The sequence below is a fragment of the Macaca thibetana genome, chromosome 5 (genome assembly GCF_024542745.1).
Source record: "Macaca thibetana thibetana isolate TM-01 chromosome 5, ASM2454274v1, whole genome shotgun sequence".
NCBI lineage: Eukaryota > Metazoa > Chordata > Mammalia > Primates > Cercopithecidae > Macaca > Macaca thibetana.
Window position 1 is genome coordinate 176,354,674 of NC_065582.1, and position 26,734 is coordinate 176,381,407.

A 26,734-nucleotide genomic window follows, 5' to 3' on the forward strand; every position below is an offset into this window, starting at 1 on the left:
CTAGGAAACAAGGAATACCAGCTCCTTTGGGAACCTGGAAGGCACAAGGAATGGGCTTATCCCTGGAGCCTCCAGAAGGAGCCAACCATGCTAATGCCTTGATTTTAGCTCATTTTGGACTTCTGGCCTCCAGAGCTGTAAGATAATAAATGTGTGTTGTTTAAAGCCACGATCTTTGTGGTAATTTGTTATAGCAGCCAAAGGAAAATAATGCAGTTGGCTTTTCAATAAGAAGACTTAACTGAAGACAGGGCTGACTTCAAGGGCACGTGATCTGTGTAGTCACACAAGTCCCCACACTTACAGGGTCCTCCTGGTTGGTTTAATGCTCTATGGTCACCGTCTTCACATGATTAATGATATTTTGAACAAGGAACCCCACATATTCATTTTGCATGGGGCCCTGTCACTTGTGTACTCAGTCCTAACTAAAGATAACATATTTGACATACTTGGGGCATAGCTTTCTTTTTCTTATATTTTTCTGTTATTAAGATTTTCTAGGCTGGGTACAGTGGCTCATGCCTATAATCCTAGCACTTTGGGAGGCCAAGGCAGGCAGATCACTTGAGGTCAGGAGTTCAAAACCAGCATGACCAACATGGTAAAACCCCGCCTCTACCAAAAATACAAAAATTAGCTGGGTGTGGTGGTGCCCGCCTGTAATCCCAGCTACTTGGGAGGCTGAGGCAGGAGAACTGCTTGAACCTCCACCTCTTGGGTTCAAGCAATTCTGCCTCAGCCTCTTGGGTAACTGGGATTACAGGCATGCACCACCATGCCTGGCTAATTTTCATATTTTTAGTAGAGTCGGGGTTTCACCGTGTTGGCCAGGCTGGTCTCGAACTCCTGGCTTCAAGTGATCTGCCTGCCTCGGCCTCCCAGAGTGTTGGGATTATAGGTGTGAGTCACCCAGCCCGGCCCAGTCTTTCTTTCTGAGCAGCTATGTGCCCAGTAAGAAATTGTAAGATTAAGGAAAAAAAGAGAGACAGATTTAGGGTAACGACTACCAGACTGTGCTACCACTGTAACCTTAAACTAATTATACGTTTTGGTGGGTTGTCTAGCAACATTTCACAGAGTATTTCTAAGAGACGCTTAAAGGGCCATGTGTCCATATACCTAGCTAAAAGTGGGGTTCTATTAAGGAAAAAGAGAACACACATTGGGTAAAACCTGGCAGCTTCCAACATAACTATGATCACTACATTGTATGTATCAGACTTTTCCTAAAGAGTCAGGGAAACAGTGAAAAAACAATTCATTATATTGTTCATTCTTAAAAGTCTGTGACCACCTAATGTCTGGAAATTTATCATAGAACACTTTTCACCTTAGGGTGCTTTCTCTACTCTGAACTTTTCTCTCAAGTTTTCCTAACCTCAAATTCCTTGGGAGCCAAAACTATAAAAACCCTAGAAGAAAATCTAGGCAATATCATTCAGGACAGAGGCACAGGCAAAGATTTCATAACAAAAATGCCAAAAGCAATTGTGACGAAAGCAAAAATTGGCAAATGGGATCTAATTAAACTAACGAACTTCTGCACAGCAAAAGAAACTATCATCAGTGTGAACAGACAACCTACAGAAGGGGAAAAAAATTTTCCAATATATCCATCTGACAAAGGTCTATCATCCAGAATCTGCAAGGAACTTAAATTTACAAGAAGAAAACAACCTCATTAAAAAGTGGGCAAAAGACGAGAAAAGACACTTCTCTAAAGACGACATACACTTAGCCAACAAGCGTGAAAAAAACCTCAACATCATTATTACAGAAATGCAAATCGAAACCACAATGAGATACCATCTCACAGCAGACAGAATGGCTATTACTAAAAAGTCAAAAAAGAACAGACGCTGGTGCGATTGTGGAGAAATAGGAACACTTTTACACTCTTGGTGGGAGTGTAAATTAATTCAACCATTGTGGAAGACAATGTGGTGATTCCTCAAAGACCTAGAGGCAGAAATGTCATTTGACCTAGCAATCCCATTAATGGGTATGTACCCAAAGGAATATAAATTATCCTATTTTAAAGATACGTGCATGCATACGTTCATTGCAGCACTCTTCACAATAGCAAAGACATGGGATCAACCCAAATGCCCATCAATGATAGGCTCTATAAAGAAAATGTGGTGCATGTACACCATGGAATACTATGCAGCCATAAAAAGAAATGAGATCATGTCCTTTGCAGGGACATAAATGGAGCTGGAAGCCATTATCCTCAGCAAACTAACACAGGAACGAAAACAAAACACCGCATATTCTCACTTGTAAGTGGGAGCTGAATAATGGGAACACATGGACACATGGTGGGGACCAATAAACACTGGGGCCTGTCAGTGTGGGGAGGGAGAGCATCAAGAAGAATAGTTAATGGATGCTGGACTTAATATCTAGGTGATGGGATGATCTGTGCAGCAAACCACCATGGTACATGTTTACCTATGTAACAAACCTGCACATCCTGCACATGTACCCCAGAACTTAAAATGAAAGTTGAAAAAAAGAAAAGAAAAATTCCTGGGAGCTATGCTGTTCTCCTCATGCTGTTCTGAATAAGGAGTAAACTCTCTGCTTTACTTCTGGGAAGTGAGGTCGCCAAGGCAAGCTCTCGAACTTTATTTTCCTTAATAAAGATGGTTTCTCCCCAAGAGAAATTCTAGTGGCAGTTGTTGATGTAACAACATTCTCAACATGCTTATTTGCTAAATAAATGAATCATCTACATATTTCTTTACAGGGTTCCTGGATAAACTGGAAAGATAAATTTTCAGGGCTGTCATCCCCTTACTAGTAAGATAAGACATACTTTCGGCTGGGTGTGGTGGCTCATGCCTGTAATCCCAGCACTTTGGGAGGCCGAGGTGGGCGGATCACGAGGTCAGGAGTTCGAGACCAGCCTGGCCAACATGGTGAAACCCCGTCTCTACTAAAAATACAAAACAATTAGCTGTGTGTGGTGGTGGTGGGGGGGGGTGCCTGTAATCCCAGCTACTCGGGAGACTGAGGCAGGAGAATCACTTGAACCTGGGAGGCGGAGGTTGCAATGAGCCGAGATCACATTACTGCACTCCAGTCTGGGCAACAGTACAAAACTCCATCTCAAAAAAAAAAAAAAAAAAGGTATACTTGCCAAATAGTCATTGATTCAGTAATTATTGTGCCAGCCATTGAAATAGAATCTCAGTATACAAAAGGAAAGTGAAACAGACTATTTTACTTCCAATGGACCTTAGCATCTAGTACTATCTACTGCCCTCCAGATTTTGTGAAGAGAGAACAAGAGAACCCCAAAAGACCTATCCCTAACACACTCCTTCGATATAAAGCAAGAATGCTGGGCTCTGTCCAAGAACAGGAAAAAAAAAATCCATGCTGAATATCCACATAAGCTCAGCCTTCCCTGAGTTTTGTCGTTCATGATGTTTGTGGACATCACAGTATACTGGAAGACTTCTAAAATGAATAGTAACAATAGCTGTTACCATCTAGAAAATATGTCCAGTTCTCCAAGGCACATGGTAGGATGGCACTCCTCTGTTCTTTGCAGTTATGAAGGGGCATGTGGCTTGCTTTGGCTAGTTAAATGAGAGTGGAAGTCATTTGCATGTCTGGTTGAAAGTCTTAAGAATCAGTGCTCTGTTAAGCCAACCTCTTCTTCCCTCTGCCTTGACAACTGACCACACATCAGTTGGTATCTGCTTGGTAAGTCTGGTTTCTGGACTAAAGATACCAAGGAGTACTCAACCAATCCCTGATGGAGATCTAGTGTAAGTGAAAAGAAACCTTTGTCTTTCTAAGCTACTGAGATTTGGGAGATTTTTTATTACTGTAGTGTAACCCAGCCCATCCTAACTGATGCAATCATAAATGTCTCTCAACATGAGAGTCTTCTACAAAAAGTAACTCATCTCATCCTCATGGAAACCTCTTGAGGCAGATACTATCATTATTTCCATGATTTTCTCTGACAAGAAAATTTAGAGATGAAGGAGTGGATGAATAGGTAAGTGCTAATATCCAAACCCTGAGATTCCAAGTGGGGTTTCATGCTTTGGTGACTCAAACCACAGTTTTTGCTTGAGTTAATAAATGGGAACTCAACCATAAAGGGTGCCTATAACTGTCAGGCCTCTGTCTTAGGCGCTGGAAATCTAAGAGTGAACAAGACAGACAGTAGCTTACTTCCAAGTGGAGGAAAATGAAAAGACCCAAGAAAACATACAACAAACAGTTTCAGTTCATTATGAAGAACATAAAACAGGGATGTGACAGAATGAGGAGTACTGAAATGGTGAGAAAGGTCTCTGAGAAGCTGATTTTTGAGTTGAGAGGAGAAAGAGATATCCCAGGCAGGCATAATTCGTGCAAAGGTCTTTCCTGGGAGAAGCCCTGATGCATCAGCGGTGCAGAGCGGAGTCCGTTTTGCAAGACCATGAGGAGAGGGTATAAGACAGCAAGGGGCGCATCCTGTAGGACTGGAGGCTGCAAGGACTCTGGAGAAGGGGAATGACTTAATTCAGTTTGCTTGTGTAAGGACCACTCTGGATGTTGCAGTGTGGGTGGGAGGCCAGTGGATGCAGACAAATGAGCCAGGAGAACCTCGCGGCCGCCTAGATCTACCTGTGGTGAAGGACTAAGTCTTGCCCCCAGGCCTAGCCTTTCCAAACATACTCGAGTCTGCGCAGTTCTGCGCACAAGTGACCACTCCCTGAGTTCGACTCCACCCAACCCGAATTCCTGTTGCTGACCCGGAGCTACGACGCTGCAGTTTTGTCAGGTTGCAGTTAGTTTCTAAATGCGCCCTCTCCAGTTCTGATCTATGTCCTCCGGAACCGATCTGGGGACCGGCCCCTGTCCCCCTCTCCGCTTTCCAGAGCTCTGGTCTAGGCAAGGGACGCTGACGGCTCCACCTGGATGGGCCATGGGAGCCAAGCCTGTTCTGTGCCAGGCACCATGCTCCTGCTATGTCCCAAGGATTTAATGACGAACAAAGCCCACGCGCCACGGTCCTGGTGGCGCTTTCAGCCCAGAAGCGGCGGGAACACAGTGGGAGGGGCGAGGAGCTGCAGTCATCAGGAACCCTCGGATTCCACGCCAGCCTGGGGAGGGAGCAAATTGGAATGTAAAAACAAAACATTACATTCCCGATTCTCGGAAGCACAGGGCGGACTGGAGCCAGGGTGCCCAGGTGAGCGCCGGGCTGCACCGCCTGCCGGCGCCGGGGTAGAGCTCTACACCGGGAGCTGAGCCAGCCGGGCGCGCAGCGACGCTGCAGGCCGCGGGCGGTACTGCAGCGCAGCGCAGCGCGGCCCGGCGCCTCTCGAGGCTCTAACGGGCGCGCATGCCCAGCGCGCCGCTCGTGGCCCCTCCAGCCTCACTGCGCGCTTCCGCGGCAGCCGCGGAGGCCGAGCTGAGTGTGCGCGGCGGGGAGAGCTGAAGGATGGGGCCTGTGCCGCAGGGCGGGAAAGGGTGGCTGGGACGTGGTCCCCGCCTTAGCCACGCCCTAGCGCCTGACACCCTCCTCCACGAAAGGTTGCTCCAGTTACTCCTGTTTTGCAGTTGAGAAGACATCTCAGAGACTGGCAGTAACTTGGCCAAGGCCACACAGCTGGAAGGATGGCAAATGAGTTAGGGATTCGGACTCTACATCTTCAACCTCCTGCACCCCAGGACTGTGAGGCGAGGTAAGCTTGAGAACCGGGGCTGTCTTATCGGAGCTTGGGGGGCCTTTATCCTTCCTTTACAGATGTGCAAACCTCCTTTCTAGTAGCTCAAGGAAGTTACTAGAAACTTCTGAAATGTTTTAAAAGAAAGAAAAAGCGACTTTCTGGGATCTCCTGTCCATTCATAAAGCCTTGAAGGGTCTGAGATTGACGTGTCTGTGCTCCGACCTGGGTGTTAGAGACCTGGCTCGTTTCCAACGGACAGTGCTGTTTTTGTCAAGTCATATAATATTCGGGAGTGCTAGAGGCCAGAGAGAATATAAAACTGGGTAATGAAGCATGGAGGGAAGTTCAGAGCAAGAGAAAGGATGATCATGGAAAGCTCGCGGAGGCCTTCCTCTGAGCCCCAAGCTCCCCACTGGCAGAATTCGATGAAGGGCTCTCTAAGATCACGCTTTGTAGGCGCCTAGAATTATCTAAATCCACACTGCCTTTCCTTTTCTTCCTCAAAAGCACCCACCTCAGGGCCTTTGTACATGCTCCCCTCTCCCCCATTCTCTGTCTTCTTGTGGCAGCTTTCCTACTCATGGCTTACAGCTCATCTCCCAAGTCCTGGTCATTTCATCTGTAAGGCTTGTGGTCCGGAAATGCATGTTCCCTGAGGGCTGAGCCTTACCCTGTTCCTCATTCCTCTAGCCTGAGCACTAGCCTGTGCCTGCACTGAAAGAGCATTCAATACATAGTTTTTGTTTTGTTTTGGATACAGAGTCTTGCTCTGTTGCCCAGGCTGGAATGCAGTGGCTCGTTCTTGGCTTACTACAACCTCCATCTCCTGGGTTCAAGCAATTCTCCTGCCACAGCCTCCCGAGTAGCTGGGATTATAGGCACCTGCCACCACGCTCAGTTAATTTTTGTATTTTTAGTAGAGGCGGGGTTTCACCTTGTTGGCCAGGCTGGTCTTGAACTCCTGATCTCAGGTGATCCACCCGCCTTGGCCTCCCAAAGTGCTGGGATTACAGGCATGAGCTACCGCGCCTGGCCAAATACATGTTTTGTTTAATGAATGAGTGAATGAATGAATGTTGGCTCCCAAATCTTATACTCAGTGACTGGTTCACGTCTTCCCTCTTCTCTCTTACATTAGGTAGTCATAACTAGGAGGGTGCATTGGTTTCTTAGGGTGGCTGTACCAAACAAACATGTATTGTCTCACAGTTCTGTCAGCTTAGAAGTCTGAAATCAAGATGTCCGCAGGGCCTTGCTCCCTCTGAATCCTCTAGAGGAGGCCTTCCTGCCTCTTCCATCTTCCGACAACCATCGGCTTGTGGCTGTATACTCCAATCTCTGCCTCTGTCCATGGCTTCTTCTCCCTGTGTGTCTCCGTGTCTTCCCATGGCATTTTCCTCTCTGTGTCTCTTCTTATAAGGACACCATTCACATTGGATAAGGGCCCACCCTAATGACCTTGTCTTACATCTGTAAAGACCCTGTTTCCAAATAAGGTCACATCTGTAAGTTGGGGGTGGGGGATATTAGCGCTTCAACGTATTTTTCTGGGAAACAATTCAACTCGTGACAGAAGTGATCCATGGAATTTAGGCAAACTAAGCTGGGGGTGGGGAAGAAGACAATGAAGGGCAGACATAAGTGTAGGGAATGTGTGACGATTCACATTTGCAAGCATCAGAAGACTTTTGGGGACATCAACCTTAAAGGTTTCTGCTGAAGTAGTTTCTGTCTTTCCTTGACCCTTTTTCAGGCTGTAAACATCCCATTTCCAGACTCTCCACAAAGCATTTCATCTCCCTGAATCTGGGCTACTGAAGAGTAAGTTAACACTCACTTCTATCTGCCAGGGACTGTGGTAAGTCCTGACTTGCTTTCTCTTGTTTAATGTTGACAACCCCCTTGGGAGGAAGGACCTATTGTACACTGAATTTTACATGAGAAACTGAGGTTCGGACAGGCTCATAACTTCTGTGTGCCCAAACGGGGATTCATAACCAGTTCTAACTTGAGAGAAACTCCCAGGAGACCCGTAGGTACCTTGCATCAATTCTGTGTGACTTAAGAGGGCAGAACTGTGATGCCATGAGTAGAAGTTATAAGGAGAGGCAACAATTTGGGCTACAGTTTAGGAACATTTTCTCTAATGTTTAGACCTCAAATTCTCCAGTACTTAGAATTAATAGTTTTTCCTGATGTGGCTCTTTTTGCCACTAGAGATTTTCAGGCAGTGGCTGCTAGTTTGGATTCCCAATGCCCTTCCCAACTTGACCCTACTCTTGAGGGATACTTTGAACTCTCTGGCATATTGCCTCTGATAGGAGCTATCTGCACATAAATGTGTTTTTCTGAGAAGAGGTCCCTTAGCTTCTTTGAGCCCTAGGAGATAGAAAACCAGGAGCCTAGCAGCTCCCTGATCAGGACCGGGGTTAGGAGCACTGCAGCCTAAGGCAGGGAGAAGGATTTGCTCTCTGGGCTGCTATTTCTTCTGCTCGGCTCCTGATATTTCAGTGGCGAAGGTTTTGGCCAGCGGCTGGACTTGTGGCTGAGCCTGTCTTCCTCAACTCCGCTTCTCCGTGGGGTACTACTGCCCAGCCCCACATCTCCTCTGTGCAGCATACTGGCTGCTGTCCGTGCACGCCGACCTCTGGCCGCCAACAGGAAGGTGATGAAAACCAGCCTTGCCCGCCCCCCCCCCCCCGGCCCGCTTCCAGAGCTTTGAAATAAACTTTAGCTGTTCATCCCGAAGAAACTGTACTTCCCAGTGACGCTGCTCCCGTGCCTCAACCAGCCCCTGCTGGAGAGCAGTTTCACTTTGTGGGGAGTCACTGATTATGCGGGACCTGGCAATATGGTCCTCTTTCCTCTTAGCGGCTCTATTCTAAATATGTCTTCCTTCCAGATCGTAGATGCAGGTGTATCTAGAGGGCATTTGGTTTGCCCAAAATAGCACTTAAGTCCACAAGGCAGGAAAGAAACTCTGGCATTAAATGAGCTCACACCGTCTCCAGACTCCCAGTCATTGTCCCCTCTGACCCTCACAACTCCCAACTGCTAGAGGAGGCTTTGCGCCTCACATCCGACCTTCCTCATCTTCAGAAATGAAGACACTGAGAGAGGTCAGGGGACTTTCTCTCCATGGTCCAGTAGTTAAGACGTAAAGGAGTCGGGAGAGTCAGGATTTGTACCCAGGACTTCAAGGCCATCTCTTTCACTGAAGCTCTCCAAGAAGGATGAGTTTGGAGGCTGAGGACCTGAGCTCCTTTTCTCTCGCTTTCACTCACCCGCTGCAAGGCTGCAGGCTCCCTGGGGGCAGGCGCCAAGGCCGCCCCCGGCGGGACCCGGTACCAGGCAGGCGCCCCGGGATGGCGGACTGGGCCAGGACCGAAGCCGAATCCTTCTTTTGCAGAGGAGGCTCTGAGCCTGCAGCATGGCTAAGTGTGGACCTCGCTCGCTACCCTGCGAACGTGTTGGGTCAAGCTGTAAGCCCAGAAGTGGGGCTGGGCCGGGTCTGAGGCTTCCCGCTCTGGACAGCTTAGAAGCCCGGCGGGGGCGGGCGCAGCCTTAGAGACCTCAGGCGCCGGCCTCGCTGGAGCCGGGCCGCCGCTTCACACTGCGCACGCGCGGGGCTTGCGCGGGCTCCGCCCCCCGGGTAGGGACCTACAGCGGGCGCGGCGCCGGAGGTCTGCGGCCGGCGGTGTAGACGCCCCTTTGCCGGGACCTGGCACCCGAATCCGGCCTGCTGGGTAAGTAGCTGAGCGGGAGGGCAAGGGCCCCTGGATCCGCGTGTACGTGACCGAAGCGCTGGCTGCGGCCGGGTCGTGGGGCCGCGCGGGGCGGGGGCCTGACGGGGCCAGGCCGGGGCGGGTCGCGCGGCCACGGCCCCGCGTGCCCACGCTGCGAGCTGGCGTCGTGGCGAGCCGCACCGGGAAGGCCAAACGCGGGCTCTGGCTGGTGGGCGTGGGGCACTGGCTGGGGTGGGGGCCCGGGCCGCGGCTTGGCGCGTGTTGAGCAGGGACGCGGGCCCGGCCTGGGGTCGGGGTCCGGCCCGGCGCCCCCAGCTCGCCTTTGTGCGCCTCGACCCCGCGGACTCACCCGACGCACTAGGGCGACCGGGGCGGGGTGGCGGCATCGCGCGGGGCAGTTCGTGTGGTGCCGCTGGCCCAGCCTGCGCTCCCCGCCCCCAGCGTTATGAAGGATGCCTCCTCCGAGGGCTCCTACCGTCCGCGCCAAGCAGGAAGTGTCGTCAGGAGGCCATTTTTAAAGCCTCCTGCGGGCCTCCGAGCTGAGCATTGACGGTTTTGGTTTTCTTCGGTTGGAAGAATCCCGGCCTTCCCTCGCGGCGAGCGGGCCCTTCTGGGAGACGACGATGAGCCCGCTGCACCTGGCCTCGTCCTCTGAGCGCCCAGGCTTAGGCGCGCTCGCCTCGGATGCTGCTTGCCATCGGGGGAGCGTGCCGACAATAAACTCCAAAACCAGCCTGGCATTGTCTTTCCTTGAGAGGGTCTCAGGGGTGGGCTCGTCCATCGAGATTCTGCGCATCTTTTGCGGGGGGTGAGGACTTAGGAGGTTGACTGAGAAGATACAGTGAAGGTTTGAATTGTTCCAAATGCTGATGTCATTGTGGGACCTCCCCATCCCGGCGTGCCCGTCTTATCTTGGTGTCTTTGGGGTTTGGGGCTCTATAAAGCCAAGAAATTTCAGGGTTCAAAAGAATGAAAGTTTCTCAACCAGAAAGGAAAAGCCAAAAGAGCGAACGGGAGAAAACACTTAAGTCTTTGTAAGTTGTCTAATGTATCCCGTTAAAATACCTCTGACTTTAAAAATTGGAATAATGAACGATTTGTCAATGTAACATTAAAAAAAAATGAACTACTGAACATTATGTCCTATTTAAAAGTAGATATCTACGTAGCTAAAATCTAATGTTGTGTTAGAATCCTTAAACCATCCTAAGTTTAGAGTTGAAATCACCAAGAGTTAAGGCAAACTGGGTCTCCAGAAGCTTGCAGTACTCTTCTACAGTAGAGCAGAGACTGAAGATGGTAATGCATCTCTTTCTCTCTCTCGAGTCACATAGAGCAGAGTTCAGCCCAGCCTGTGATGTCAGTACACATCCAAGGGTTCAGGAAATATTGTTTTAGAAACCAATGTTATATACTTTTGTCTCTTTGAGTAGGATACAAATAGTTCTTTTTTAAAATTGTGTAATACTGATATCTTTAACCTAGGATGCAATTCTTAAAAATTACTTTCATCTTGGATCACATTTAGCCTTGAAAAATAACACTTTTGTATGTAGACAGTTTTGTTATGCTGATAACATTCATTGCAAATGCAATTTGAAAAGAGCAGACAAAGGATGGCATTACTTTGTTTATTGGAACTCCTTTCTGATGTACTATGCCCAATCTGAAGATTTTAAAAATGCAAAATGGCAATTTTAAAAAATCCACTGAGATCTCTAGAGATTTATTTGCCTTTAAGTAAGGGGATCGGGGCCAGTTTTTGTGCAAAAGGAAGAACAAAGAACATTTTATTTTTGTCTCTGTGAAGGCTGCTCTTTCATTCGTTCACTCATTCTTTCAACCAATACGAACCTTACTGAGTGCCTGCCTTGGCCAAACCCTTTGCTATTGATCATGATAAACAAGATCCTTACCAGGGAGGGTTTTCCCAATTTTGATTGTTCTCAAACTGCCTGTTGTCTACTCCTTTTTCTTTGTTATGCAAACCCAGCTAACTGCAATTTCCAGGATTCATCCTTGGAGTGAAAGCAGCTACAGATCAGCCAGTCTAAACATTGTCATCATGGGGTGAGGGTGGGGAGGCATCAAAATCAACTAGGGAGAATTTTCAACCATATGCCTGAGCCCCACCCCAGGAAATGGTAACCTGATTTGCTAGGTTGCATGTGAGTCCTGGGAATCTTTTTTAAGTTCCGTGGGTGACTTTGCCATACACCCCTGCTTGAGAACCACTTCTGGGGCTCATTCCCCTTATCTTCAGCACTCTCTGAGAAACCAAGGCTATGCCTGTCCAGGACTTAAACCCAAGTGTTTGGCTTCTGTTGCAGGCCTCTTTGTGCATCCTTGCTGACCCCCAGGGTTCTGATGTAGAAGCCTACACCAGGGCCTGAGGTTGTGAAACTCATGGCACTCCACGCCTGAGAAGAGAAGGCCTGAGAGAGAAGGAAGAGCCCGTGGGACTTGCCACATTTTTTACTTGTATCTGCAACTCCAAGGCTCCAGGCAGGAAGTAAGAACAGTGCTGAAGTGGTAGCAGATACTGTCTATGGCTTCATTTCACAGCTTCACACAGCAGGGTAGCAGAAAACAAAGAATGTAAGACTGGACACACTTGCTGCTGTTCACCAACTCTGATCTTCAAAAAGCCATATAACTTCAGCAGACGTGTTATCAGGGAAGAAGCAGATAATTGAAGGCTGGCTTTGAGAAGTTTCGAGGTAACATAGGAACCTGCTTATGCAGGCAGTCTTTCCATCTGACTTGGGCCAAGGCCAAGGTGCTCCGGGATTGACAAGCAGCCAGCCACTGGGAGAGTACTCTAATCAGATCATTGATAGAACATTCACTACTCTACTTATCATACCCATTTACTTCTCTCCATCTTCTGTTAGACTCCTTAAAAACGGCAGCCCACAGCAGGTGTGGGGATAAAACAGTCCTGGGCAGTGCTCATTGTACTCACACTATGCCAGGCACTGTGCCAGGAACATCCAAATTTCTAAGAATCTGCAAAGTAGATACCTCATTATACACTTTACAGAGAGCATCATTGGTGTTTCCAAGGTCACAGGGCTACGCAAGGGTGGAACCCTGAGTCTGCTTATCCCATTACAGCCCCGGGGTGGTGGCCTCACCCCACCTCCAGGCACCCACAAGAATATAAAATCTTGTACAAGGATGTCGATATTATTCTTGCCATTCCCAAGTGCACGTGCACCTGTAATGCCAGGTGGTTTGCAGCCTTGGCTGCATAGCTGCATGTGAGAATTACCTGGGAAGCTTTTAAAAATCCCAATATCCCCACCTCTTCCCCAATTACAGTGGAGTCTTGGGGGTGGTGGGGGACATCATTTTTGAAGCTTCCAAGTAATTCTGGTGTGCAGTGGGGTGATCAGTTGTCCCAGGGACCTCCTCTAAAAAATAAGTTTAATATCCCGGGCACATGACAGGCCAATTGCCCTAATGCAGTGAGGGTTAAGAACTACTGGTTTAATGGAAGATATTTTTTCTGTGCTTGATTATACTGTTTTATTAAACTCTGAATCCATTTTTTTCTGCACATTTTTAAGGCAAAAAGGAAATCCCTTTTTGATTTCTTTTTTGAAATAAACACGTCTCATTTTTAGCACACCTTTAGAGACCTGGAGTCATTTGGTGTGCTTCATGACATAAAATTTTGTAATATTCCTTGTAATACTACCTTATTTTTACCATATGTATTTTTAATGCTTACAAGAGCACATTTGCTCTTTCACATTTTTTTTTTCACATACAAAGTTGAAGTTTTAAACATTACGCACTCTAATACTGGCTGTATTCTTTTTTAGAAAGATTTTTTTTCTTAAAATGTTAAGAAAAAGCCTATAGTATCATTTCCTTTGTTTTCTGATATAGACTTAGTTGATGTGCACAGCAGTGTCAAGTCAATCTCTAGAATATTCCCTGTAGACAGGGTGGGGAGAAGACCCTCACTTCCTGCCGACTAATGAACTCATGTTGATATAGACTTTTGCCTCATCAGATTCATTTGTTAAGCTAAGCAGTATCTGCTTCTCTGGACATTATTGAATTCTACCTGTGAGGGCATCTTAAAAAAATATACTGACTGATTTCTTAATGAAACATCTACTCTTTGCCAAGCATAAAGTTACCTCCCACTTGCATACACCCTTTTCTCATTTATCCTCACATCAACTGTATAAATGAGAAATATTCTCAGTTTATGAGTGAGAACATTCAGGCTCAGATAGATTAACAAGTCTGAAATCATGTGCTAGTAAACCAGACACCTAGGTTTTGAACCTTGTTCTTGATGTCCCAAGGTCGTTATTCTCTACTGTGTTACACTCAGCTGCTTTCACCTGGAAAGCAGAGGAATCGGGCTGTCTTCTGCAGCCTTCTTGGTCCATTCTGCTGCCCAAGCAGTACACTTGGTTTCAGATGGAAATCTAGGATCCCAAGGATGGTACATTTGTCAGCAGCATTTGGAAGTATTTTTCATCATCAAGATGGCAATCAATTTGCAATTCAGTCATCTCATTGCAAGGTAGTTTGACAAAAAGGTTATGACACTTAATGGATTTTTCCCCCTTTTAAATCTGTTCACTCAGCACTTTGCTTCTGATTCATATTAGTGGTCTGAAAAAGCTCTTTCTGAGGCAACAGTTTCTTCCTCAATATCATCCTACTGGGGAAATGTTGGCAGTTGATGTCTAATTTTGAAATTTTTTTTCCTGATTAATTTTAAGTGTTCTGGGCACTTTGGGGTAGAATTGTTTTAAAATTTTGGTTACTGGGAAAGCTAGACAAGCCTTTGCTATGGTGAAAGAGACAGAAGGAATATAGATACAATTTGTAAGTGGTTATGCCATTGGGCTTAATGCTTTGCATACATATCTAGTTTGCATCTCCTGATCGCCCTTTAAGTTTGCTGATGGTAAAGCATTATTCCTTGCTTGTCAATGCACAGAGAAAAATTATTTGCCGAAGGACCCTGCAAATAAGGGACAGGATCAGAGATGGAACCGTAAACCTTTCCACCCATTCCATTGTGATCTTCATAGGTACAGCAGCTATACCCTGCCCCAGCAATGAGTATGGTAGAGGCTACATTCAAAGGAGGACTCTGGGGTCAGAATTCCTGAAAAGAGCTGCTTAAGTCTGCTTCTCCATCCGAAAACGATGCAGGCACAGTCAGCTAACACTGAGCTTGCTGGGCATCTCATGAACAGAAATGTATGTGGTGGTCCATGTAGCATGTATGCGATATAACTGGCCACCTTTTCACATTAACATTTATCACAGAAACACATTCATTTGCTACAGGGATATTTCACACTTTGGCTGAATTTTGAGAGAAGTGGGTGAGGAAAAGGTAGTTTAGTAACTAGTTTATATATAAACCTATATTGTAGTGAGTACTCTTGTAGTTGGAGCATCTTTTCTATGGTGATTATAAATGGCTGTTAGCCCCTTTGCACTGAAGCTAGGTGGCTGGTTTTGCCACAGAGGTAAATTATCTTTTGGGCTGTATAACCAGACAAATAAGATTAAAATATAAAGTGAGATTCAGGGCATGTTCTGAGTAGAGCAGTTAATTAGGCAGCTAAGAAAATTGTATTTTAGCCCCTCTGACTATGTGATTGGTATTTTTTTAAATTAAAAATGGAAAATAATATTTTTAACAGCTTATGATATGTCAGTAATTTAATCCTCCCAGTAGCTCTGTGGGGTAGGTATGTACTGTTTCTGTCTCATTTTACAGGTGAGGAATCAAAACAGTTTGCATACCCAGGTCATATATCTAGAAAGTGATAGAGCTGGGATTTTAAACCTTATAATCTGATTCCTGAATCTCTAGCTTTAAACACTGTGTTACAACTTATTTCTCTTCTAATTCTATTGAGCATTAGATGTTTCCAATATTTAGAAGTCAAATACTTCATTTTTAATAGGAACTTACACAGTCTTTTATGTTTTTTTATAGTCCACAATGTCACTGATCTGGATTCTTCCAAACTCGATACTTTGTTTTTATGTCTCCATAAGAAGTTTTTAAGAAAATAGGGCAAGTGAGCTCAAAATCAAAAGAAAACCCACCAACAGTGAATGCATTCAGGGCTATTTTCAGGTCTTTCCTTTGAAGAAAGATAAGACTCAGTCCAGAGAGCACATCTGTGACACACTGTGCCACTCGCCTTTGGTGCGTGGCAGTCATCTTTGGCTCATGCTGTATATCATTCTACATTAGAAAACTCACTGTATGTTGCTAAATAATTTTTTGAAAACAGGCAAATTAATAAATGGGCATCTTATTTATTGTGCCATAAAATTAATGATACTATTTTCTGTGTTTTTGAGTGCTTTCCTAAGCCATCTGAAAGTCTTAAGATGTCAAATGCAGAGGCTTTTGTAACAGATGTTGAGAGTTTTCAGGGTAGGCAAACACTGACCCTGCTGTTTATAATAGTGATTTATTGAGTACCCTTTCAGTTCCAGCATACCCATGCACAGCTTTGTCTCCAGGGTCTTTTGTACTCGTTGGTCATCCACCCCCAGGGCCATAACTTGCCAAGATGACTCAGCTTCACAGGTGTGTGTACTTGGATGTGAACCATGGAGTACGTTGTGTGGAAGGGATGGGCTGAGAGCCTTTTATATAGATAGGCTTGCTGTCCCTCAGGAGCATCCCTGTATAAATACCAACATCGGAGCCATCTTCATTCTTCATGCGGCTGTGTCCATTTATCTTTGTCTTAGAGTATTACATCTTAGACGCATTTTCCCCTGTCACTAGACACACAGGTTACAAAGGCGAAAGAGAACTCCCATCTACTTGTTATGAAGAAATCTCACATCTTTTTCACTTGCACAGAGGGATGTGGCAATGTAGTAACATTGCATTCTTTTGAGCATAGTTTAGAAGCCAAGAAGATACTTTCAAACAGGTGACATATTCCAGTTACGGCCCAGATGTCCTGCCTTCCCCATCGCACTGCATTTGCTAATAATCATGGCTGCATGCTTCATATTGGCACTTGCTCCTATGGATTCTTAATTCAAAATAACTGCTGAGAAAGTTTTGCAGAGGCCTCTCCAAGAGGACTCTGCCTTCCTCATGCATTCTGGTTGGCTTGGTGTATTCTCTGGGGACTTTCCTTGGCTGGGATGCTGTCCATTCCTTGCTGATGGACATGATCTTACTGCCCAGTCTGTCTCAGATTTTCAAGTATTCAGTTTTAGAATCAATGATACCTCCCCACCCCAACTTTTGAAGGGATGTAGAGAGAAAAATGGCAAAGTGCCTTCTGTGATTTTTGAAGACTCCTGGGGGCTGAGCAAGAGGCTGAAACACTGAAAATGAGCCAGTGGAATCCTGGTTTGGATAATTGTTCAAATAGAGGAATCTTGTCACATGACTTAGTTGAGAATTTCTTAGGGCTAATATAGAGGGTGTTATGTTGAAATAGTTGGTAAGCAAATTGTGGCAGGCAAGTTTCTTTCTCACACTCACACTAGTATTATGAGACTGGTAGGTCAAAGCATAAACATAGATACCAACTTGTATGCAAATCTTTTGAACAGAATTGAGAAGTGAGGATGAGAGATGTGCAGATTGGTAACTGGTTGGTCAAGAGGAATTAAGTTTATTTTTGTTGCTTCAGAGTCAAGGCAGAACAAGGAAATTTATAGGAAAGCTGATTTCTCTTTCATTTAAGGGTAAATTGTTGGTAATGAGAACTATGTGAAAATAAAATTGGCTGCCTGTAGAGGGAAATGGTTTTTTGTTTATGGCAATATTAAACTATCAGCTGCATGGTCAATTGCAGAAGATGTTTTAAGGATTTAAATATTCTCAGAAGCTTCAACCAGTAATTTGGAATGCTGGCTTTTCATCAGGATTACCTAGGGTGCCTTTACAAGCCACAAAAATCTCTTTTCCTTCCTTCTCTCCTGAGACTTAGATTCACTCACTTTTAGATGAAGCCTGGGAAATTGTCCATTTTTGCTCTGATTCTGAGGCTTTTCCAGGTTGAGAACTGCTGGATCAGATCCCCCTTATCACCAGTCTTAAGCCTCTTCATTCCTTAGGCTTTGGTTTTCTTGGGTTCTGGCTGCTGCTGCAGCTTTTCTGTTTTACCTGGATACCAATGCTGACATGACTATGTTGATGATAGTAGCATTCTTTAGATGATAAAGTATGTGATTTTGAGGATCAGCAGTGTCAGACTGGGCATAGAAGTCATGGGCCTGTTTTTAATAGATGAATAAGAGATGCAGGTGAGTTCCTGCTTGAGGTCGCTTGATGAGCAGCAGAAATCCTGGGAGTTACTTCGTCTTCCTTCACTAAAGCCTCTGCAAATTTGGAAATTAAAGTGTGTGCCAGCTTCTCATAAAGACTCCTGAAAGTGGTGTTGTCTCTACCAGAAATGCAGTGTAATGTGAAAGGCCTTATCTTTGGCCATGTATTGTTTGCCAGCTTGAGGCATTCATGTGTCCTGTCCAAAATCATGATCCCCTTACACAGGTATGTGTGTTTCAACATTGAGGGGATAGATGTTTCTCCAACCCCCCACTGCAACCCTGCAGGTCTCCATCTGCTTGATGTCTTAAGTGTTGTATGCGTACTTAAGATAGGGCAAGTCTGATTGAGGGCCTGATTTCATGCTGGAAACTGCTTTTGAAGGTGGTGACTGTCTTTGGCAAAAGTAGAGTAGGAAAAGACAACACTGCCAAAGAAAATACAGCTTATCATCAGATATGGTATGTTATTTTGGTGCTTTCCAAAGGGCAGGTTTTACACCAGATCTGAGTGCATTACTGTTGTATCTCTTGAGCCCTATGGAGGGGCTTTTTCACTCCCCCACGTCGGTCTTTCAGACTACCTTTATATGGCTCTTGACCTGTTAGCACTGTGCCAGAAGGAAGCTACCTGTGTTGCTACCCATCATTGTCATTGAACAAACACTGACTGAGTCCCTCTTGCCTCTTGACACTGGGAGAAGGACTCGAAACACTCTAGCGTTCTTATATTCTAGCATTCTAATCATCATAGTGGCTCTGGGAGGGATTGGATAATTGTTCCTAAGTCTAGTTGCCAGATGAAAAACTGAGGTTCAGAAGATCTAAGTGATTATCTTAAGTCATGAAAGAAAGGCTTTTAGCAGATTCCAAACTAGAACGGATTTTGTTACGCTCCTAGTTCGGCATATTCTGGGAAAATAAGTGTCTTTAAAAAGATTGTATAAAGGAGTCACTCTGGCCAGTGCCTGTAATCCCAGCACTTTGGGAGGCTGAGGCAGGCGGATCACCTGAGGTCAGGGGTTCAAGACCAGCCTGGCCAGCATGGAGAAACCCTGTCTATACTAAAAATACAAAATTAGCTGGGCGTAGTGGCACAAGCCTATAATCCCAGCTACTCGGGAGGCTGAGGCAGGAGAATCGCTTGAACCTTGCAGGCGGAGGTTGCGGTGAGCCAAGATTGCACCATTGCACTCCAGCCTGGGCAACAAGAGCAAAACACTGTCTCAAAAAAAAAAAAAAAGTCACTCTGTGTATATTGGAGTGCTTACGTGCTCTAGAAAACATTTGTCACCTCTTGTGTCCCAGGCCAGGCCATCCGTGATCTCCTTTCTGCCCCAGCCTCTCCCCTGCCATGTCCGTACAATACTGGGTTATTGTCTTTCCTGGAACATGTCTTCTGTTCCCCATTCCCCTTGCTGTTCCTCACGAGCAGCAGGTCCACTTCCCCCAGATCTTTGCCTTTTCTCTGCTGGAAACACCCCTTTTCCACCAGCCACTGCTTACTGTGGTTGCCCCCAGGTCTCTGCTCAGACATGAACTTAGCATGAGGCCTTTTCTGACTGTCCTCACCTCCACACCCAGCCCTGCAACCTCATCACCATGACCTTCCTTGTCCTGTTGGCCTTGCTTTATGGTATTTCTTTTCTCAAGTATCTTACCACAATTGGCAAATATGTAATCTGTTTCCCCCTCTGCAGTGTATGCATCACCAGGGTAGGGACTGATTTGCTTTCATTCACTGCCTTACAGCACTTTTGAATAATGCCCAGCACATAGTAGATTCCCAATAAGATGTTGCAGCAGGCTTGCTATCATTGTCAGTATTATGGGCTTCTTACCACTCATGAAAGCAAATTAAGTGTGTGAGTGAGAGAGTTGGTATTCAAGCTGGTAATCTATAATGTTGAAACAAATGTGAACCACTTGATAACTAACTTGTTCAAAAACTGAACTGACAGTGTCCTGTATGACATTTTTGTGAAGCTAATATGAAATTATACCTATGAAAGATGTGCTGACACTTGAAAATGACTTTCACTGATCAAAGGCTGTCCTGAATGGCTGCTGTGATGTGCTTGCTCCTGGTGTACCTGTGTTCATTGATGATTTGGCTAAAATGGTAATTTATAGGGGGCTGAGTTTGAAAATGGTTTCAATTTAGGCTTACTTGCCAACTGTGTTGTGTTCTTGTTATAACATGTGTCTAAAATCGTATGTTGAGATTTACCATAAAATGTCCAAGGTCATTAAAATATAGATAAGTTTGTTAATAGCTTAGCCAAACTCTTATATTAATCATGCTTTATAATTTTGTTTTCCTTTAGTGTTACCTGGAATGTCAGAGAGCTGAAAGCAGTCATATTTTGGGATCATGCACCTACTGTGACAGTGTATAAAAAAAGATAATTAAGTATGCACCCAAGAAGTAGCTGCTCCCCTACCCATCACAAACTGTATAGAAGGATATCTCCTAAGGATTTTGTCATGTGAAAACTTTCTGAATTTTAGTTGGCTGTTTTTAGAAATGCAGATAAGATGAAGGATATTGGACAGCAGCTATACACTACACACTTGAAGGGTGGACATAATTCCTTGACCATGTCACCCAAACAGCCTGATGCTAATGGAACACCTCGCCCAGATAGACAAGAAGCACAAACCCTTTTGTATCAAGGCTCAGAGGCAGAGGCTGCCATGATGACCATTGCTACATGTGCAAAGTGCAAAAGTGTTCACAAGATCTCTCTTCAAGATTTGCAGAAGGGTACAGGGAAGGACGGTATATATGTCTGCTTCCAGTGCAGCCTCGGTGCAGCTCCTCCCAATTTTCATTTTGTGAGCAATAATCCCAGTGCTACTCATGTTGGAAATAAAACTGAAAACTTCTCAAGTCCTGTCAGTAACAAATTTAAGGTAAGGAACTTTAAGCCAGGCAAATACTATTGTGATAAATGTCGATTTTCCACAAAGGACCCGTTGCAGTACAAAAAGCACACCCTTCAACACGAGGAGATTAAATTCATTTGTTCTCACTGCAGCTACATTTCGTATACGAAAGGAGAGTTTCAGAGGCATTTGGTGAAACACACAGGCATATTTCCTTATCAGTGTGAGTATTGTGACTATGGTGCTATTAGAAATGATTATATTGTCAAACACACAAAGAGAGTACATGAAAGGGCAGGTGCGAAACGGCCAGTCAAAGCTGTTGCCAAGCTGGAGCCAAAAAGAACCGGAACTTCAAAACAAAACCCAGAGCTTCTAAAAGCTTCCAGTCCACGGACTGCATTTCAAAATAAGTGGTCAGATCAACTGTCAGGTTTCTCTCTCCATGCAAATAAAGACAAAATGCACAATATCATGTTGTTACCTGAACCAAAGGAATACCAAAAAGATGTAGTTTGTATTCCAAATAAAATGACCCTGTCTGAGCCAAATGAAGTCAACCTATTTGAGAACAAAAATGTTGAAGTAGAAGTGTTATCCCCTGCTAAAGAACCTGTTCAGCCAGGTATGCCATTGACAGTTGTTGCACCAGCAGAACTAGTTGTTCCTGCAAACTGTTTAGCCCAGTTGATAGACGTGAAGGTTGTCAATGGTACACAGCAGCTTGTTCTGAAACTGTTTCCGCTGGAAGAAAATAATTGCCTTGAAGCTGGAAGGGGTAATGGAGGCGATTCTGAACGTATGGTGAATGAGAAGAGTTCAAATGAACAAGAAAAAATACTTTCTGCAGAAAAAACAAAGTCACTGACAGTTGACAGGAATGTTGGAAAACTCGTAGGCATTGATAGTTTCCAACCTTCAGTTCAGAAACAGCTTAAAAATGTGAAATGGGTAAGGTCTTACGATTTTATTATGCCAAGTTCTAGTGTGCACAACAATGGAAAATCCTTCATTAATTCGCAAACAATTGAGGATTTTCAGAAAAAAAATAATTTGTATCCACATAGAACTGCTTTTCCTTCCGTTGCCTTAAAAGGTCATTCTCTAGCATCTGTATTTAAAAACAGTGTTTTACGTAGTCTTGGAGCTGCATCAAACCCTTTTCCATATAAAGCTGCTGTTTGTTTTGCTGAAAATGGAAGAAATTTACACAGTAACTCACAGCAGTTACTCCCTTTTGCTGCATCACCTGCAACCTTTTCCTTCTCTGGACAAAAGGGCTTATTGCCTATAAGTGAAAATGACTTGGAATCTACAAGTAAAATCAGTATTCCTGTAAAAATGGTTTCCTCTAATAGAAAGCAGGAAGATAACCAGACAGAGGAACACAAGGCAGTTTCAACTGTAGGCCAGATTTCCTCTCAACATAAGAGTGAGTATTTACATATAAACATAACTGGAGAAGATAGATCTCAACAGCCTGGGGATAAGCCTTTGGAATTAAAGAATTCTGAAAGGACTAACAACACTAATGATGGCCCAGTCATCTCATCAGTATTTTCTCTGAGCTCTGGATCTGAAAATGTCCCCGAGGGCATTAAGTGGAATAGCTCAACGTCTAAAATAAAGTCAATTGAACTGTTGCGCAGAAAAATAGCTCAGTTAATTGAGTCCTGTGGCAAGCCTTCATCTTTGGCTTCAAATAGTGCACATCGTCGCTCTGTAGGACAGGCATCAAAGGGAACTTCAAAAGCTACCTCTGAAGGTATTCAAGAAATCAACGTGTCAGTCACTGGCCCTGGCCATCCCACAGGTGGTACTCAGAAACCTCCGGATGATGGTGGTGTTACTGGTAATGGACAGCTTACTCATCAACAAATATATCCACACTTTGCAGATGGCAGTAATAGGAAAACCAAAAGCAGAGTGGCCAGGAAGGCTCATGTTGCCACACCAGTGTTAATCCCCAAAGGGGCTGTGTTGAGGGTTCTTAATTCCTCTGAGGATGCCCACATCATAGAGGCTACATGTGAAGCACCTGTCAGCATACCTTGCAGTGAAACACAGTTAATAAAACCAGTTCCATTTTGCCCTGTGAAACAGGCAGACTCAGAGCCTTTAAGAAGTGAAAGCGGGCCAATAGATATGTCCCAAAATATTGAGACACCTCTGCGCCCTAAACTGAGAAAAGAGAGTGCAGTCTGTAGCACCATCCATAAAAAAACTGGCCTCTTGCATGGACAGCAAGGAAGCAGTGAATTAAGTAAGCAAGGGAGACTGCTTTCCAGAAGTCTTTCTATAAGTAGAAATAAAACCAAACAAGTACACTTATCCAAGAAGAAAAACAAAATTCAGGCTGAACCCAGCCACTGTCTCAAGGATCCTTCAATTTTTCAGGTTGCAAGGCAACTTCGACTGATAGCAGCTAAGCCAGATCAGTTGATTAAGTGTCCCCGTCGGAACCAGCCAGTCATTGTGTTAAACCACCCTGATGTGGACTCACCAGAAGTGACCAATGTGATGAAGGTAATAAATAAATACAAAGGCAATGTCCTCAAAGTTGTTTTATCAGAGAGGACTAGGTGTCAGCTAGGCATCAGACGGCATCATGTACGCCTGACCTACCAGAATGCAGAAGAAGCCAGTCAAATTAAAAGGCAAATGATGTTGAAAATGAAACTCAAAAAAGTTCATAAAAACAACTACCAGGTAGTGGATTCCTTGCCTGATGATTCTGCACAGTGTGTATTTAAGTGCTGGTTTTGTGGGCGGCTGTATGAAGACCAGGAAGAGTGGATGAGTCATGGCCAACGGCATTTGATAGAAGCAACTAGAGATTGGGATGTTCTTTCCTCCAAGGGCAAATAAGTAAACAGTTACTCTTTAAAGCAAGTTATTTTTTAGTTTATTCTGGTTTGGAGTCCCTCCACCAAGATTCAGTAGAAGAAATACAGACTGTAGAAATGAGAGGACTGCTAATTGTTCAGAACTGTAGGAATATTGGGAGCCAGGAGTCTGAACCTGAAATATGTGATTGGACCCCAGAATGTATTTGAAGGCTCTGAAATTGTACACACAAATTGGTACATACACATTTTTCTGGAGAGCCTGTGAAACTGAACAGATTTTCAGTGGGATCTGAGACTTTTCTTTGTTTAGCACCCCATTTTCTAAGTACATACACACACAGATGTTTAATAATCCATTCAGAGGGGCAGATTGAGAATGTTTTACACATTTTCTTCATATAAATGCTACAGAAAAACCTTTGGTGTGCACATCCATTTTGTTATTGCTTTAACTTGTGCTCTGAGTATTTGGTGCACAATGGAAATTGTATTTTCTACTTTACTGGCTTCAATTTGGTTATAGAGAAATGGCCATTCTTTTACTCCCTCCCTGGTTTTGTAATACTCCCGAGTGTTCTGTATAGCACAAAGAGTTTTGCTTTTATTGGCCATTTTAAATAATGTTTTCAACTGCTTGCCTGGATTTACTCCTTTCACTGCAAGTGTTAGAAGATAGATAACATTTTCAAATGTTTAGCTTTTGCTTTCTTTAAAATACATTGCTTTATGACATATGGGAAGGGAACGTACCTTTTTGCAAAGACAAAAAAAGATTACAAAAGGAAAATACCTAAAACTTTTCTCTTTGCCCTTACCATTCCCAGAAACATAAGTGACCAATTTAAAATGCTAGGGAACAGGCTTATAACATAGCTAAAACTTGCAAACAGAGTTCAAGGTAGGCTTATAAAGTTGTGAAAGGGGTTTCATATGCCTTTTAGTTTTCATTTGGGATTCATCCAGAGACCGTGGGTGGATGCTGTCTGTTCTCGCTCCTTGATCCCTTTGATTCATGGACACTCTCCTCCCTTTGTCATTTCTTCTGAACAGGGCCTCCTGTGGACTAGCACAACTTCCTTGCCCACTGTTTCTTCCCTTCTGTGCCTTTGAGACCCCTTAAGGTTTTCCCTCATGAAATTACTAGAAAATGGCAGGAATTAACAAAATGGAGACCTCCCACTGTTTTTGCTAAAGTTACAGGAACATGATCCCTATTTTTCATTGATAGTAATGCTCTGTTTCTAATTTGTCTTAACCACATTCATGCTTACCCTGCTGCTCAGCTGTCTCAGGGAAGCAACTCCGGGAACACTGCTTCCACTCCGTTCTCTACCAACAGATGTCAGGACTGTCACTTGTCTACACAACACATTTGTGTTCTTTAGAAAAGGCCCGCCCCCTGCACAAGCACAGCCTCTTGGGCAGATAGATGGCTTGGTAAAAGCTTAAGACATGATTCTAGTCTTCACTTTCCTGTGCAGCTGGGCACTGACCTTCAGGTAGACCACAGATGGCACAACCGTGAGGCAGCCCCAACTTGCATTTCCCTCCTTCCAGGGGCTATTAACTGCCTTAGGCGATTTGTGGGGTGCAGTGAATGAAGGGTTGTCACACCTGAAAAAGACACCAATGATTTCTTATTGGGTAGTCGATTGGAGACTTTGATTTTTTTTTTTTTTTCCACATGGGAGTCTTAGATTCCAGTAGATGGAGTTTCAATCCTTTGCAGTTTGTTCTCATTACAGGTAATCAACATTTCTTTTGTATAATTCAATACATGATCAAGTCAATTAGTTATTTTTTATTGAAATTTAAAACTTGCATTTTTATATATGTGTGTGTGTACACATAAAAATATTTTTTACCATATGAAAATTGCAGTAGCTAGTTTTCTGATTTCCTATTTTATAACAATACATGGGCTGGAAAAATGTAGAACGTTTTTATATTCTAGAAATTTATTTTGGAAGTACATTTTTATAAGGGTCTAATCTCACTTTCAGAAAATGAAAGCACAGGAATGATGGGGTCTGGTTTATATGAACAAGTGAGTGGAAACCCCTGTGGATCATTTTATTATTGCATTTAGTCCCTGTGCATTTTTATTTGGTGCTTTTTAGGAAGTAGATCTTTGGTACCATTTCACTACGTAAAGGAGAGCATTCGAAGTTTTATCCATGTTATATATTGTACTCCTGTGGCATGAAAAGTAGCTCCCGAGATACGGAGAGGAGAGGAGTGAGGAAGAAAAGGCTGTGATTTTTTGGGTTTTTTTTCCTACTTTTTTTTCTCTCCTATTCCTCACCACACAGTGCTTTTTCCTGAAAAGCTGGACTGAGAATTGGCCTTGAATCAGGTCAGAGTGTTAACTGTCAACATGAAGTATTTGCACTTTGCAGCATCACCTTTTTCAGGCATTAGCTAAAAACACAACTTGCATACTTTGACAGAGCTTAATTGCGTGAGTAGAATATGTAGCAAAGCTTTTTAGGATTTTCAGAACTAGAATACCTTTTAAGGAATTAAAAGGGTTTCTGGAAGTCAAAAATGGGAAAGCAAAAAGTAGCTGTCCTCCCTAAATAAAGAGCTTTAGAAAATAGCTTAACCTGTAGGTACATGTTATGAAATAAACATTTCTAACAAAACAAGGGAGTAAGGGCAGACCTGTGTTGAGTATTTGCGTGTGTTCTTAACTTTGAAGGACCTCCAATCACTACATTTTGTTAATACTACCAATAAAATCATTTTAAACTTAAAGTAGGTTTTCTTACTTTGGGGGACCCAAAAGTGAGAGATTGTTATATTTAGGATATAGACAAATAGAGTAAAAGTTAAAAAAACAACAACAAAAAACCTTACTCAAAGTATACTCTAATAGACTATATTCAGTTTTTTTATCCCCAGTCCGGAACATCTTGTAAGCCATCATTAAGGGCCACCTGCTGTCTGTTGAACTACACTGAACACCATATATTGTCTCTCAAGCTCCATCCCAATTTCTTTAGGACATGTTATATAATCCATCCCAGAAATTGAAGATGTGATGCTGCTCGGCCTTTGGAATAATTTTTAAATCTGTAAATGTCTATATGAGCAGAAACAAAACATTGTGTAACATGTTAGAAGCATTATTGTAATTCCTGTGTTAACAGTTTGTGTGTCTGCTGCTCTGGTTTTGAAACATGTTTGTATATAGATATTGGAGTTGGCATACATTTTGTTAAATAAAGCAACATTTTCTTTGCCCTTTGATTTCAAA

The 26,734-nt window shown here is 44.0% G+C and overlaps 1 protein-coding gene across 5 annotated transcripts; it reads left to right on the forward strand.

Moving 5' to 3' along the window:
- Positions 1-5,455: 5,455 nt before the first annotated feature.
- Positions 5,456-26,734, forward strand: ZNF518B (zinc finger protein 518B). 5 transcript variants are annotated; one of them, XM_050792082.1, is made up of 4 exons: positions 5,456-5,702; positions 7,441-7,545; positions 11,764-12,153; positions 20,065-26,734. In XM_050792082.1, exon 4 carries the CDS (start codon positions 20,276-20,278, stop codon positions 23,492-23,494), a length of 3,219 nt encoding a protein of 1,072 aa, XP_050648039.1. In that variant the 5' UTR covers positions 5,456-5,702; positions 7,441-7,545; positions 11,764-12,153; positions 20,065-20,275; the 3' UTR covers positions 23,495-26,734. The 5 variants fall into 5 exon arrangements, with proteins under 5 accessions (XP_050648039.1, XP_050648040.1, XP_050648042.1 ...); XM_050792083.1 differs by having other exon boundaries at positions 7,441-7,508; XM_050792085.1 differs by lacking the exon at positions 11,764-12,153.